The sequence below is a fragment of the Theropithecus gelada genome, chromosome 4 (assembly GCF_003255815.1).
Source record: "Theropithecus gelada isolate Dixy chromosome 4, Tgel_1.0, whole genome shotgun sequence".
NCBI lineage: Eukaryota > Metazoa > Chordata > Mammalia > Primates > Cercopithecidae > Theropithecus > Theropithecus gelada.
The window spans coordinates 107971033-107984065 of NC_037671.1; the positions used below are offsets into that span (position 1 = coordinate 107971033).

The 13033-nt window shown below is 44.2% G+C and overlaps 1 protein-coding gene across 2 annotated transcripts in view; it reads right to left on the minus strand.

Annotated features, from left to right (window-relative positions):
• Positions 1–1259: 1259 nt before the first annotated feature.
• Positions 1260–13033, minus strand: part of SYNJ2 (synaptojanin 2) — a 117541-nt gene continuing 105767 nt past the window's right edge. The window contains exons 24-27 of one of the 2 annotated variants that reach the window (XM_025382885.1): positions 11502–11614; positions 10320–10428; positions 7245–7423; positions 1260–4792 (exon numbers count right to left, since the gene is read on the minus strand). In XM_025382885.1, the coding sequence (XP_025238670.1) occupies positions 4046–4792; positions 7245–7423; positions 10320–10428; positions 11502–11614 (1148 nt within the window). In that variant the 3' untranslated portion in view covers positions 1260–4045. Of the gene's footprint in view, positions 4793–6019; positions 6519–7244; positions 7424–10319; positions 10429–11501; positions 11615–13033 lie in introns of those variants that run through there. The other variant, XM_025382886.1, reaches the window with a different exon arrangement.

Genomic DNA, 13033 nt, shown 5'->3' on the forward strand with positions numbered 1-13033 from the left:
TTCCCTAACCCTCTGTTCACAATTACTCTCTCATTTATACTCATTTATTTATTTATTCGAAACAGAGTCACACTCTGGCTGGAGTGCAGTGGCGCAATCTCAGCTCACTGCAACCTCTGCCTCCTGGGTTCAAAGGGATTCTCTTGCCTCAGCCTCCTGAGTAGCTGGGATTACAGGTGTGCGCCACCTCTCCCAGCTAATTTTCGTATTTTTGTAGAGACAGGGTTTCACCATGTTGGCTAGGCTGGTCTCAAACACCCGGCCTCCGGTGATCCACCCACCTCGGCCTCCCAAAATGTTGAGATTACAGGCATGCGCCACCATGCCCAGCCTCATTTGTACTCTTATTACCTCACTGAGATACAAGCAAACAATTTGCCTTGGATGAGGGTGCATTTTAAACCTATCTCCCCCACTCCCTTGGAAAGGAAGTTTCTGCAACTCTCTGTCAGATTTAGTGAATTCATATGCCTCCTTACTGGTCAGAAAGGACTAGCCATATTTATTAGAGATTATATTCTTATTCCTGAAAATCATCAGAGAACATTTGTATTAATTAGCTCAGAGCAAACCTAGACAGAACTTGAAGAGTGTTTACTTCTCCTGCCTCTATGCTGTAATGGACTCAAGCTAGCAGTTCAGTTTTTGTAAGTTTGCTATAAAATCGAACAGAAAATGAATTCTAGCATCTCTCAAGTCTTGTAGATAATGTAGCATAAAATTATTATATGTTATGGCAGTAGCCCTGCTAGCAGCGTTCAAGTCATAAATTCTTAACAAAATGATTCCTTTTCTGTTTTTTGAACTTAATTTGATGGTTTAAAAAAATGAACTGGTCAGGCACAGTGGCTCACGCCTGTAATCCTAGCACTTGGGGAGGTCGAGGCAGGCGGACCACGAGGTCAGGAGTTTGAGACCAGCTTGGCCAGTCTGGTGAAACCCCCGTCTCTACTAAAAATGCAAAAAATTAGCCAGGCATGGTGGGACATGCCTGTAAGCTCAGCTACTAGGGAGACTGAGGCAGGAGAATTGCTTGAACCCGGGAGGCGGAGGTTGCAGTGAGCAAGATCGCACCACTGCACTCCAGCATGGGAGACAGAGTGAGACTCTGTCTCAAAAAAAAAAAAAAAAAAAAAAAACAAACCCCAAACTCAAGAGGAATAACTAAATAACTAGTAATTGCATTTGATCCAGAACAGAAAGGTAGCCAAAGATATTCTAAGGTTCTCTTCATATCTGAAAAGAAATAAACCCAATTAAAAAAAAGACAAAAACATTTAATAGGTATTACGTACAACTTCAGTACAAATTTTCACTTCAAAAAATATTACAGGATTTTATTAATCACTAGTCCCCCAATAGTCTTTGCAGCTTTCCTTACAGATGAAATGACTTCATTATAAAGCAAACGCTTTGATACAGTACTTTGTTTATACTTACACACACATCAGAGAGAATTTTATTATGTGCCTTGAACTTCAACAACTTTCAACTGTTACAGGAATTGCTTGAGCTGATATCCTAAGTCAATCATTAACCAAAACATATTTTAAGAATAGGCAAGAAATCTGAGAAGATGGTGATGTAAAAGGGACTAGGCTTGGGGTCAGAGAACAATGGTGAGTTGTGAAGTACCTAAACCAGTCTGCGTGAACTGCACACGTTAGAGAACAGCAGGAACAAAATAAGCTACAAGGTCACAACAAGCAGCCCTGGATGGTAGCATCAAAGATGAAATATTTAAAAAACCACAGAATGAAGTCCCCAAGACGGCAGCTGCTCATTGTCAAGATTATTTAATCAACTCTGCCGCTGACCTGGGAATCCTACCAGCTAGTAAGCATTGATTTTAAAAACAAAAGGCAATTCCAATTGTCCTTTTTTTTTTTTTTAAAGAGAATTCTGGTATGAGAACTATACCTACTACCAACTCCAAATCCAGTCTATGTTGTTCACTAAATTTGACAGTCATGATCAAATAACATTTAACTCTTAAACTCCTTGTAACTTCTTTGTGATTCACCTCCCCAAGTCAACACAATTCTGTGTGTTTTTACGTACGGTCAGACTCTGAAGAGCTACTTAGGAAATAAGCACCTATTTTAGCAGAAATTTTATTCTCTGTCCCATTTATGTGCTATCTGGAACAAGGAGAAAACCTAAAAACGAGATCTATTTCCAGCACTACAAGCAACTTTGGAGGAGCTTACTTTTCCCCTGTTTCTTTGACTGGTTGTTACATTTATCTGTTTTCAAATTTACCTCCTTTTTCGTGAGAAAAGAGGTTATAGGGAAAAAAGCATTTGAATGAATTCTTCAATTTCATTTCATTTATGACTCTGTTAATAGCGATGTGTATCTTGGCAAACCAGCTTCTCCAAGCAACCCATCTTGCTCTCTCCCCCAGACTCTGTTAAGGACCATTCTGTTTATTTCTTGTGTTTATTATGGAGGTAAAAGCCATATAAAGCACGTAACTGCCACTAAAGGAATCCTGATCACTTAAACACCGCCTTTTATGATTGGTTAACTATGCATCTTATCTGTCTAACTCTGTGGGTCACGGATTCCTTTTTCTGTTATCCTTTTCCAGGTATTAGTTTTCAGATGAAGAGAGATACGTGTTGTAACTTTTGTTTTGATGGCCAGATTTAAGTAATCTGCAATATATCTTGATAGTGTCAATGAAAACTAATTCTGAAATTCCAGATGTCTAATTGGTAACAAGAGCATGGCATAGCCCAGGCAAGATGATCCTTACCATCCTAGCGGTCAGTGTTTAGGACAGACATTCCCCAGTCATGTGAGGGATGACACTTGATCACAGCTGTACAAGCCTCTGTACCAGGCTCCCAGATACGACAGGCAGTACAGTAAGATTTCACTAGTGAACTTCTTATTAAATAGCAAAAACACGGTATCTGATCCAAATGGATTCTAGACTTTGTAACATTACTTTAAAAATGTAAAGCACTATGGTAATGTCTTTTTCAGTTATTGAATAGGTGAGAAGTGCTGTTGGAAACGTGGGAAAAATGTATAGGCAAAAAATAAACCTAATAAACATATAGACAAGCAAACCCAGAAACACTGGCCTGGGGATTCTTATATGCAGGGACACATAACACTTTCTATCCTGAAGCTCCAGCCGGACAGACGCGGTTGAAACACTCTCCATATTCTAACAATGAGAATCAGTTATCACGTGTCAGCATGAATTTTTACACTGTGTGCTTTTATGTGGTATGCATGGAATATAAGTGGAAAAAAGGATCTGTGAGGTTTCATTTAATAAGGACTAGATGGTGGATAAAAATTGGTTCCAGTAGCACACCACGGCTCAGGATTATAATAATTGAAAGGGGATGCAATGTCTAAGACACGGCACAGGAGGCTTCAGCTAGTTTAAAATAAGGTTAAGCTAATGATATATGCTTTAAAGGCAAAGCGGTGTATGACCCCAGCTCCCCCGGGATTCACCCATCATCAAGGTTAATGCACATGTACACAGTTAAACACGAAGGCTCATGGGAATGCACTGTCTAGTCATTAGGTTGACTCTGATTTTTTGTAACCATGTTTAAGTGGGCCAGGACAGCTATTAATGGTCCCAATGACCTCTTTCTCTAATCCTTACTTTATACATCAGGTGGCTCCCCAAAATGTTACACCAAATCTGTAAAATACAAATAAAACAAAAGACAAATCCCCACCACGTACAACATGAACTGAACAACCATTTAAAAAGTCAATGGGTGAGAACTTCTTGGGCCTCATCTGCTAGATTCCTTTCTTAAAATCCATACACCAAATTTAACAGGAAGGTTCCCACTCTTTGAAGAGGAAACTTCAGATGTACAAGTCTTGAGTGAAAAATATTTTGGTGGCTGACTAACCATCTTACCGAATAAGAGACACGATTTTTGTAAACGACACAAGAGTGACAGATGCACAAATGTTTTGGCCAATGTGCCTTTAAATAGGTATCTCCCTAGAGGGAGGAAGGTATGCATTCTACAGGAGGGCAGCCTTCAAAGCTGCTCAGTCATGTTTTTGCCAGTGGGTCAAACACCTGCAGTGCTGTCCTCTTGTCTTGGTCACTGATTGTCACCCAGTGACCCAAGGTTTTGTGTTCATGATCTGGTGGCAGCTCCGCCTTCACAGCTGAAGCGCCAACTGATACTGGGTCTATGGGATCCCTTTCAGGGCTCCTGGTCCCTGAGTCCAAAGGGTCTGAGCTCTTAGAAAGCCAAGTGTTATTCAACAGTTTAGGGTGGTGAAGAAGGTTCCAGAAGGGGTCCTGATAATCACCAAGAAGAGGGGCTGCCTCTGGCGTCATCGCTTTGGTGCCATCGCTGTCGGGGCTTGTAGCAGATGAAGTGCTGAGTAAGTCCCCTTGTGGAAGAATGGCGCCCACAGCAGGCGGGTGCCCAGAGGGGCTGTCGCTGCTGTTGTAAGTGAGGCCCTGGAGGAGCTGGCTGTTGCTCTGCAGGACCTGCAGGTGGAAGGCTGCGGGGGCTGACTTCTTCCTCCTCGGGGGGACCTTGGGCACAAGAGATGGTGCCTCCAGAGGTGGCGGCACGGAGGCTCCTGCCACAGGAGGGGCTTCGTCTGATGCCGGCTTTCCATGGCTTGGTCTCTCTGCAGCTTTCCCAGGCTGAAATGTTCTTGGTTTGGGAACAGGAGGGACTTGAGGGACTGTCGCGAGAGGAGGGGCCTCAAGGCTTGTCTCCGGGGGCCCGATTGTAAAATGGACAGTCTGTTGCTCAAACTGTTCTTCCGGTGACAGGGGCTGAGAAAAGGTGGGACAAAGAGTGTAAATAAGAAGCCAACACCTGGGCAGCTGAGGATCAGAGAACACTGAGGGGTCAGCAGAGAACAGAGATGAGACCAAGCTGACATTCTAGCAAATTCGAGATTTGAGAATGTGTGGGGTGCCAGAAATGTCACCAGGTAGGGAAAAGAAAAAGCACAGGAGAAACACACATATATCAGGTCACACCAGCAGGTCCAATGAAAATGAGTGGAAATTTTAAAACCAGGGCCACAGTAAATAATCAGAGAAACTTTTCTTTGTCACTTTAGGAAATGGGGTTATGCTTTTCCTTTATTGAAAGCAAACCTCTCTGAAAACACTCTTTGAAGATGCAACCTGGGCTGATTCATGGTCTGTACCATGCTAGGGTGAAGTAACTTGTGTTACAACACTAAGCTGATTGAAGGACTAATGGATATACTTTCTCCTTGAATTTTTTTTTTTTTTTTTTTTTTGACAAGGAGTCTCGCTTTGTTCCCCAGGCTGGAGTGCAATGGTGCAATCTCAGTTCACTGCAACCTCTGCCTCCCAGGTTCAAGCGATTCTCCTGCCTCAGCCTCCCGAGTAGCTGGGATTACAGGTGCCCGCCACCATGCCTGACTAATTTTTGTATTTTTAGTAGAGACAGGGTTTCACCATGTTGGTCAGGCTGGTCTCGAACTCCTGACCTCAGGTGATCTGCCTGCCTTAGCCTCCCAAAGTGCTGGGATTACAGGCGTGAGCCACTGTGCCTGGCTCCTTGAATCTTTTATACTTAAATATTGGTAAAAAATGGAAATCTTGACACTGCTTTGGTTCTGGTTCAAATCTATCACAAAGAAAACAACTGCACAGGCAAAATGAAGCTTTTGTACAGAAAAGGTGATCAGTAGACTAGTTAAACATTGGCGTTTCGGTGTTTCTTTAGGTTCTTTAGAAAACAAACTAAAAAAAAAGAAAGTCGCTTTTCCAACAGCCTTTTACTCTAACTCCTGTGCAGCAGGCTGGGAAAATGAATCCATTTCTGCTCCTGGCTTTTACAAGAAAAGACAAAGCAGGTGGTCCCCGACTTACAATGGTTCCACTGAGGATTTTCCACTTTACCCTAGTGTGCAAGTGCTAACGTTCCATAGAAAGCATACTTTGATTTTTGAAGTTTGATCTTTTCTTTTTATTATTATAAAATAGGCTGTGTTGAATGTTTTTTTTTTTTTTTTTTTGGCCCAGCCATAGGCTAATGTGTGTGTTCTGAGCATGTTCAAGGTCAGCAAGACTATGATGTTTGGTAGGTGTATTAGATGCAGTTTTGACACGATATTTTTCAACTTACGATGGGTTTATTGGGACATCACCCCATTTTAAGTCGAGGAGCATCTGAACAGGGAAAAGGCGGAGGAAAAAGGTCCACTTTGTAAGGAGGCATGGACAAGGGATGGATGGTAATGAGCCAATGTAGGACAGAAGAGCAACCCAGGAAATACAAAGCAAGCGCTGTCAAGAATGAAGCCGAAGCCCCCCTCACACTCTCTAGGAGAGAAGCAGCATCGTGCTGTGACGACCAGGAAGGGATTACCGAGGGTCCGTTACTAGAACACTGAGATCAAACGGAAGATCCAGATGTGTCTACAGATGCCAGTCTTTGGGCTGCTACTGTCCTTACAAACTCATGTCTTTGAAGCAGTAAGCAAGGCTGAGAAGCTTGAGAGCGAGAGCAAAAAACAATCTGCAAGAAAAGTGGCAAGAAAAGCTGTGGATCCTCTCGTAGACTGAGGCCACACGAAAGCATGTGAACATGGCGAATCTGGAAATCAGTTACTGTTTTTCTAATGCCTTGAAACCATGTGCACACAACACAGACCACATGCAAATGGGCGGTACCAGAACACGTGGGGAAAAGCATCCCACCGTGGTTCCCTCTGGGGACTCAGAACACTTAGGAAGCATAATGCCTCCAAGCTGTTCTCGTCACACTGACAATCTGCAAGACAGTGGACTCCTCGTTCTTCTCAGCCAGAGCCAAGACACAGTAGGATATGAGGGAGGAAGCAGTTGTCAGACCTTTCCCCAAAGACACGCCTGTGTCTAGGACTCATGAACATGAGGCTGTCCATAGGGAATTTCTTTTTTTTTTTGAGATGGAGTCTCACTCTGTCGCCCAGGCTGGAATGCAGTGGCACGATCTTGGCTCACTGTGACTTCGGCCTCCAGGTTCCTGTCTCAGCCTCCTGAGTAGCTGGGATTACAGGTGTGCACTACCACACCCAGCTAATTTTTCTATTTTTAGTAGAGACAGGGTTTCACCATGTTGGTCAGGCTGGTCTCGAACTCCTGACCTCGTAATCCGCTCACTTCAGCTTCCCAAAGTGCTGGGATTACAGGCCACAATTCTTATCTATCGAGACATGTGAGCAACTTAGGAGTAAGAGGTTTTATGTTACCAGGCTTTTACCTTTCCTGTCCTTCTCAAGGTTGGCTTCTTGATGGCAGGAACTCTGGGTGGGGGTCGACGGGGCAGGAGCGGGGGCACCTGTGGGGTCTCTGGTTTGGCTGCCCCCGGTGTGGGCTCTGGTTCAGACGATGCTTCGGGGGCCCTTGGAGCCATGGCACTTAGGGCTTCTTCGGAAGTGCCTGAAACATTAAACCACATGGCCGAAGTGTAAAGGACAAGGCAATTCACTGCATGACTTCATCTTTAGACAGTCTACATCCTAAGGGTCATTTACTAATTCAATGTATTTCAGGAGTAACCAGCTAGGTTCAGCCCCAGCATTTTTCCTTTTTTATTTTTTAAGATGGGCTCTCGCTCTGTCACCCAGGCTGGAGTGCAGTGGCATGATCATGGCTCACTGCAGTCTCAACCTCCCAGTCTCGAGCCATTCTCCCACTTCAGCCTCCCTAGTAGCTGGGATTACAGGTGAACACTGCCACGCCCAGCTAATTAAAAAAAATTTTTAGTAGAGATGAGGTCTCGTTATGTTGCTGGAACTCCTGGGCTCACGCAATCTACTTACCTCAGCCTCCTAAGTAGCTGGAACTACCGGTGGGAACCATCACGCCTAGCTAATTTTAAAATTTTTGTAGAGACAGGGCCTCACTCTTGCCCAGACTTGTCTTGAACTCCTGGACTCAAACAATCCTCCTGCCCTGGCCTTTCAAAATGCTGGGATTATAGGCGTGAGCCATTGCACCCAGCAGCCCCAGGTTTTCACGCTCACCTTCCTAGCAGGGATGGTGATCTGGGGTCTGTGGATAGTCTGGATGACCCTGAGATCATATGCAAAGTCTCATGTGTACTTACATTTCTCAGGGTAGATGATCCAAACATAAAAAAATCTCAATGGGGCCATGACCAAGAGAGTGTTAAGCTGGGACTGTAGGTAGATTTCAAACCTCTACTAACATCTACATCTCTAGCATTTTTTTTTTTTAAACAGCTTTATTGTCGTATAATTCACATACTGTGAAATTCACCCTTTCTAAGTGTACCATTCACTGGTTTTTAGTATATTCACAGAGTTGTGCCACCATCACACTATCTAACTCCAGAACATTTTCATCACACAAAAAAGAAGCCCCACACCCGTCAACAGCCACTCCCCACCCAGGCCTCCTTCCAGTCCCTGGAAAGCACGAAGAACTTTCTGACCCCATGAATTTGCCTGCTGTGGCCATTTCATAAAAAGGGGATGGTACACTATGTGGCCTTTTTTTCTTTCTTTCACATAGCATAATCTCTTCAAGGTCCACCCAAGAGGTAGTAGGTATCAGGCCCCATTCTTTTTTTTTTTTTTTTTTTTTTTGAGACGGAGTCTCGCTCTGTTGCCCAGGCTGGAGTGCAGTGGTGCCATCTGCTGCCTCAGCCTCCTGAGAAGCTGGGACTACAGGCGCCCACCACCACGCCTGGCTAATATTTTTTTGTATTTTTGGTAGAGACGGGATTTCACCGTGTTAGCCAGGATGGTCTCAATCTCCTGACCTCGTGATGTGACCGCCTCGGCCTCCCAAAGTGCTGGGATTACAGGCATGAGCTTCTGTGCCCAGCCCTATTCTTTTTTTTAATCGCTGAACAATATTCCATTGAATGGATGGACCACATTTTGTTTATCCATTTATCAGCTGATGGACACTTGGGTTGTTATATTCATAGTTTTAGTTATTTTTCTTTTCTTTCTTTCTTTTTTTTTTTTTTTTTTGAGACAGCTCGCTCTGGCGCCCAGGCTAGAGTGCAATGGGGCGATCTCGGCTCACTGCAAGCTCTGCCTCTCGGGTTCTCACCATTCTCCTGCCTCAGCCTCCTGAGCAGCAGGGACTACAGGCGCCCACCACCACGCCTGGCTAATTTTTTGTATTTTTAATAGAGATGGGGTTTCACCATGTTAGCCAGAATGGTCTTAATCTCCTGACCTCGTGATTCGCCCACCTTGGCCTCCCAAAGTGCTGGGATTACAGGTGTGAGCCACCGCGCCCGGCCTAGTTTTAGTTATTTTTCTAAAATAAAAAAAAGAAACCATTTGTGGCAGTATCATTCTACAACAGTAGTTCTCAACCTTTTAACTCATGCCCCCTTAAATATTATTTGAGAATTTCAAAGAAGTTAAACATGCTGACTAAAAGCAAATGAGGCAATGGTGATTGCTTACACCTTTTCAAAGGGCACACTCAGCCGGGCGTGGTGGCTCAGACCTGTAATCCCAGCACTTTGGGAGGCCAAGGTGGGTGAATCACCTGAGGTTGGGAGTTGAAGACCAGCCTGGTCAACATGGTGAAACCATGTTTCTACTGAAAATACAAAAATTGGTTCGGCATGGTGGTGCGCACCTGTAGTCCCGGCAGGAGAATTGCTTGAACCTGGGAGGCGGAGGTTGCAGTGACCTGGGATTGCGCCACTGCACTCCAGCCCAGGTGAAAGCGTGAAACTCAGTCTCAAAAACAACAACAACAACAAACCCACAAAAAGGGCACATTCTCCTCTTACCAAAGGAGATTCTGGAACAAAGCCAAGGCCAAAACTAAAAGTGTAAATTACCAGTGATTATGAATGAAGCCGGGGAGAGCCCAAGTTGACTAACATGGTTTAAGTAACAGCAACAAAAAACAGTGTGGTGGGAAAGAGGTCCCTGCCTGTCACTAAAAACTTTATTTCCACTTGCCAGTGATTTAAAAGGTAGATTTTGTGCCTGAAATTAGGTCAAACACCATCACTGTCTCTGTTTTATAAAGCTGGCTGAATGACTTCGTGCCGGCAGCATTCACCTTTTTAAAAACTCATTTTGGTTTATTTCAGTCTCTCCTTTAGATGCTGCTTAATAGCCCTGGGATGATTTTTATATACATACTGAATTTTGAAAATACAATTTTAAATGAACAATCAATCTTAGTATAGATTTATATAAAATGTTGCTAAAGGATGCTTTCATTTAAGATTGCCTCCAGAAGAATAAAAAGAGTTATTTTTGTTTCTAGACCATTTTTAGTGGTGAGATGAAAAGAAGAATCGGTTTTTCCACTGCCCCCAGGCACCTACCTCCTCTGGCTTCCAGGAGACACCGGATTGCTGCTTCTGCCTCCTGGGCATTGGTGGTTTTGATCTGCTTGACATTATAAGGTTTACTTATTCCAGTCCGAGCCTTGGGCTTGAGGACAGAATGAGGAAGAGCAGAGTATCAGCACAGGCAGGCAGATAGCCTCATGGGACGTATTTGCTACCTATGCGTCTGCGCAGGGCTCCACCAGACGATGCTGACCATACAAACTTCAGCCTCCACCACACCCTGCAATCCTCTCTTCCCCGGAGCACTCTCTTTCCAAGAGTGCCACACTACGTAGACCTGATGACCCTGGTCTCCAAAGCCGGGTGGTTACCGATTTTTGTATATGGACAGACCATCTTCTATCTTTATTTCAATAACCAGGTGAAAGTCAGAAAGCAAAATCAGAGGCCACTCTTTCCACGGTCCGGCTGAATTATTAAAATAGCTTCCAGATATGTATTTCCTTAAAAGTGTTTTTTTCTACTTCTTCATCCAGCATCTGGTGTGCCTTAATGACCTATTTTCACTACTGTAAACCACTGGCCTCCAGTCACCCCCGCACCTGCTGGGGCTGCACAAGCACCTGACCAGGCCCAGCACCCCAGAGGCATCCCAGTCATAGCAGTTTCCCCCCCAGCACCCGGCTTCCCCTCTACTCCCCCGCCTTCACCTGCTCTCTTCCCCAGCAGCTCATGGGACCCTCTGGAACCCTGCACCTCCACAGTCCTCTATGGCTGTTACTCTTCCTACTGTTTTCCCCAACTTCATTATTTACGTTTCCTTTTAGCCTCTTCTCTCAACCAACTTGACTCCAGAATGATCATCATTTTCCCAGGATGATGACCTGAATTTCTCCCATTTTCCCTTCTACCAAGCAACGCTCTGTCCGTACACCAAGGGCAGAGGCAAGAACGGGAAGAGAGAGAAATGGATGAGTCTAGAAACCAGGGATATTTGGGATTTTTCATCAACAGTGATTTTCTCTAGAACACTACATACAACCATTTAAAAGCCCTATGGAGGACCTGTGAGGAAGGGTCATGGGGTGTGGAGATGAGACAGTGAGCAGGTAGAGGGTTAAAGACACATAAATCTATACATTCATTGAGAAGAGAGACCTCACACTATCCTGGGGACAAAACGCGTAGGTTTGAAATGTATGCAGAAGAACTCACTGGTTGCTGAGGTGCTCCTGGCAGAAGTCTTGCGGTCTGCAAAATTGAATACTGCCCACGGGTGCCAGAGGAGATGGACGCATCTGAAGCCGACTTTTTCACCATTAAACCGGCTGTAAAAACCAATGAGGGCAGAGTCTCAATCTCAGTGAAGGCACAACTTTCCAGTCAGCTGCCAGGAGCCCGACTAGACGAGGCGGATGTCCCAGCAGACCACAGACACGGTGAGGTCCAAATACTCACTCGGCACTTCGGGCACCCACAGAGCCTTCCTTGACTCTCTGTGGAGTTTCTCACTTGATTCTACCCGTGTGTGCCTATTGATGTAGATGATCTGGAGAAGCATTACTAGAATGCAAACTTTAACATCCTGGGGGATTCAGATCTGATATAAAAACCAATCGATTTTGAAATGGTTCCAAACACTGTTACTAGGACCAGAGTTTTAAAATATTTTGTGGGGAAAAAAATATTTCAAAAACCCCAGCCTGGGCAACATGGTGAAACTGTCTCTACAAAATAAATAAATAAATGAATAAAAATAGCCAAGCCTGATGGCATGTGCCTATAGTCCTAGCTACTTGGCAGGCTGAAGCAGGATGACTGCTTGAGCCAGAGAGGTCAAGGCTTCAGTGAGCTGTGAGATCGCACCACTGCACTCCAGCCCGGGGGACAGAATGAGCCTATCTTTAAAAAAAAAAAAAAAAATTGCAAAGCAGGGGAATAAACTGTTAAAATATACTCGTAGCCATTAACAAATGTTTTAGAACACTTAATGACACAGAAAATATAACCCCATTAAATAAAAGACAACCGACCAGAGAAAATGGGTATTAATTTTGTTTTTCTTTTCTTTTGAGATGGAGTCTCGCTCTGTTGCCCAGGCTGGAGTGCAGTGGCTGCATCTCAGCTCACTGCAAGCTCTGCCTCCTGGGTTCACACCATTCTCCTGCCTCAGCCTCCCAAGCAGCTGGGATTACAGGTGCCCACAACCACGCCCGGCTAATTTTTTATATATTTAGTAGAGACGAGGTTTCACCGTGTTAGCCAGGATGGTCTTGATCTCCTGACCTCATGATCTGCCTGCCTCGGCCTCCCAAAGTGCTGGGATTACAGGCGTGAGCCACCACGCCCAGCCAATTTTGTTAAAAAAAAAAAAAAAAGGTATGTTGCTACAGATATACGTAACTGGAAAAAGAAGTCTTTTGTAACAACTATTATCTGTAGATCATCAAGTGAATTTTAAAATTTTGTTCTTCTTTGTAATTATCTCTAAAATTTCCGCAATAATACATGCCTTATACATTTTATTTTTAGGTTATTTTTATTTTATATCTGGGCTTGTGGCTTGCCATTGGTTACTACTGTGACGTCAGCCACGATAAGCCCAATTCTGAAGTAACGGCTTAGGAAGATCTAAGTCTGATCATGACATTTTTGGGGAGGGAGAAGTAAACAGTGGTGGTAAAATGGAAGTGGATCAAAAGCACATCACAGCTTTGCTTTCAGGTTATCAGGGAGGGCTAGATGGG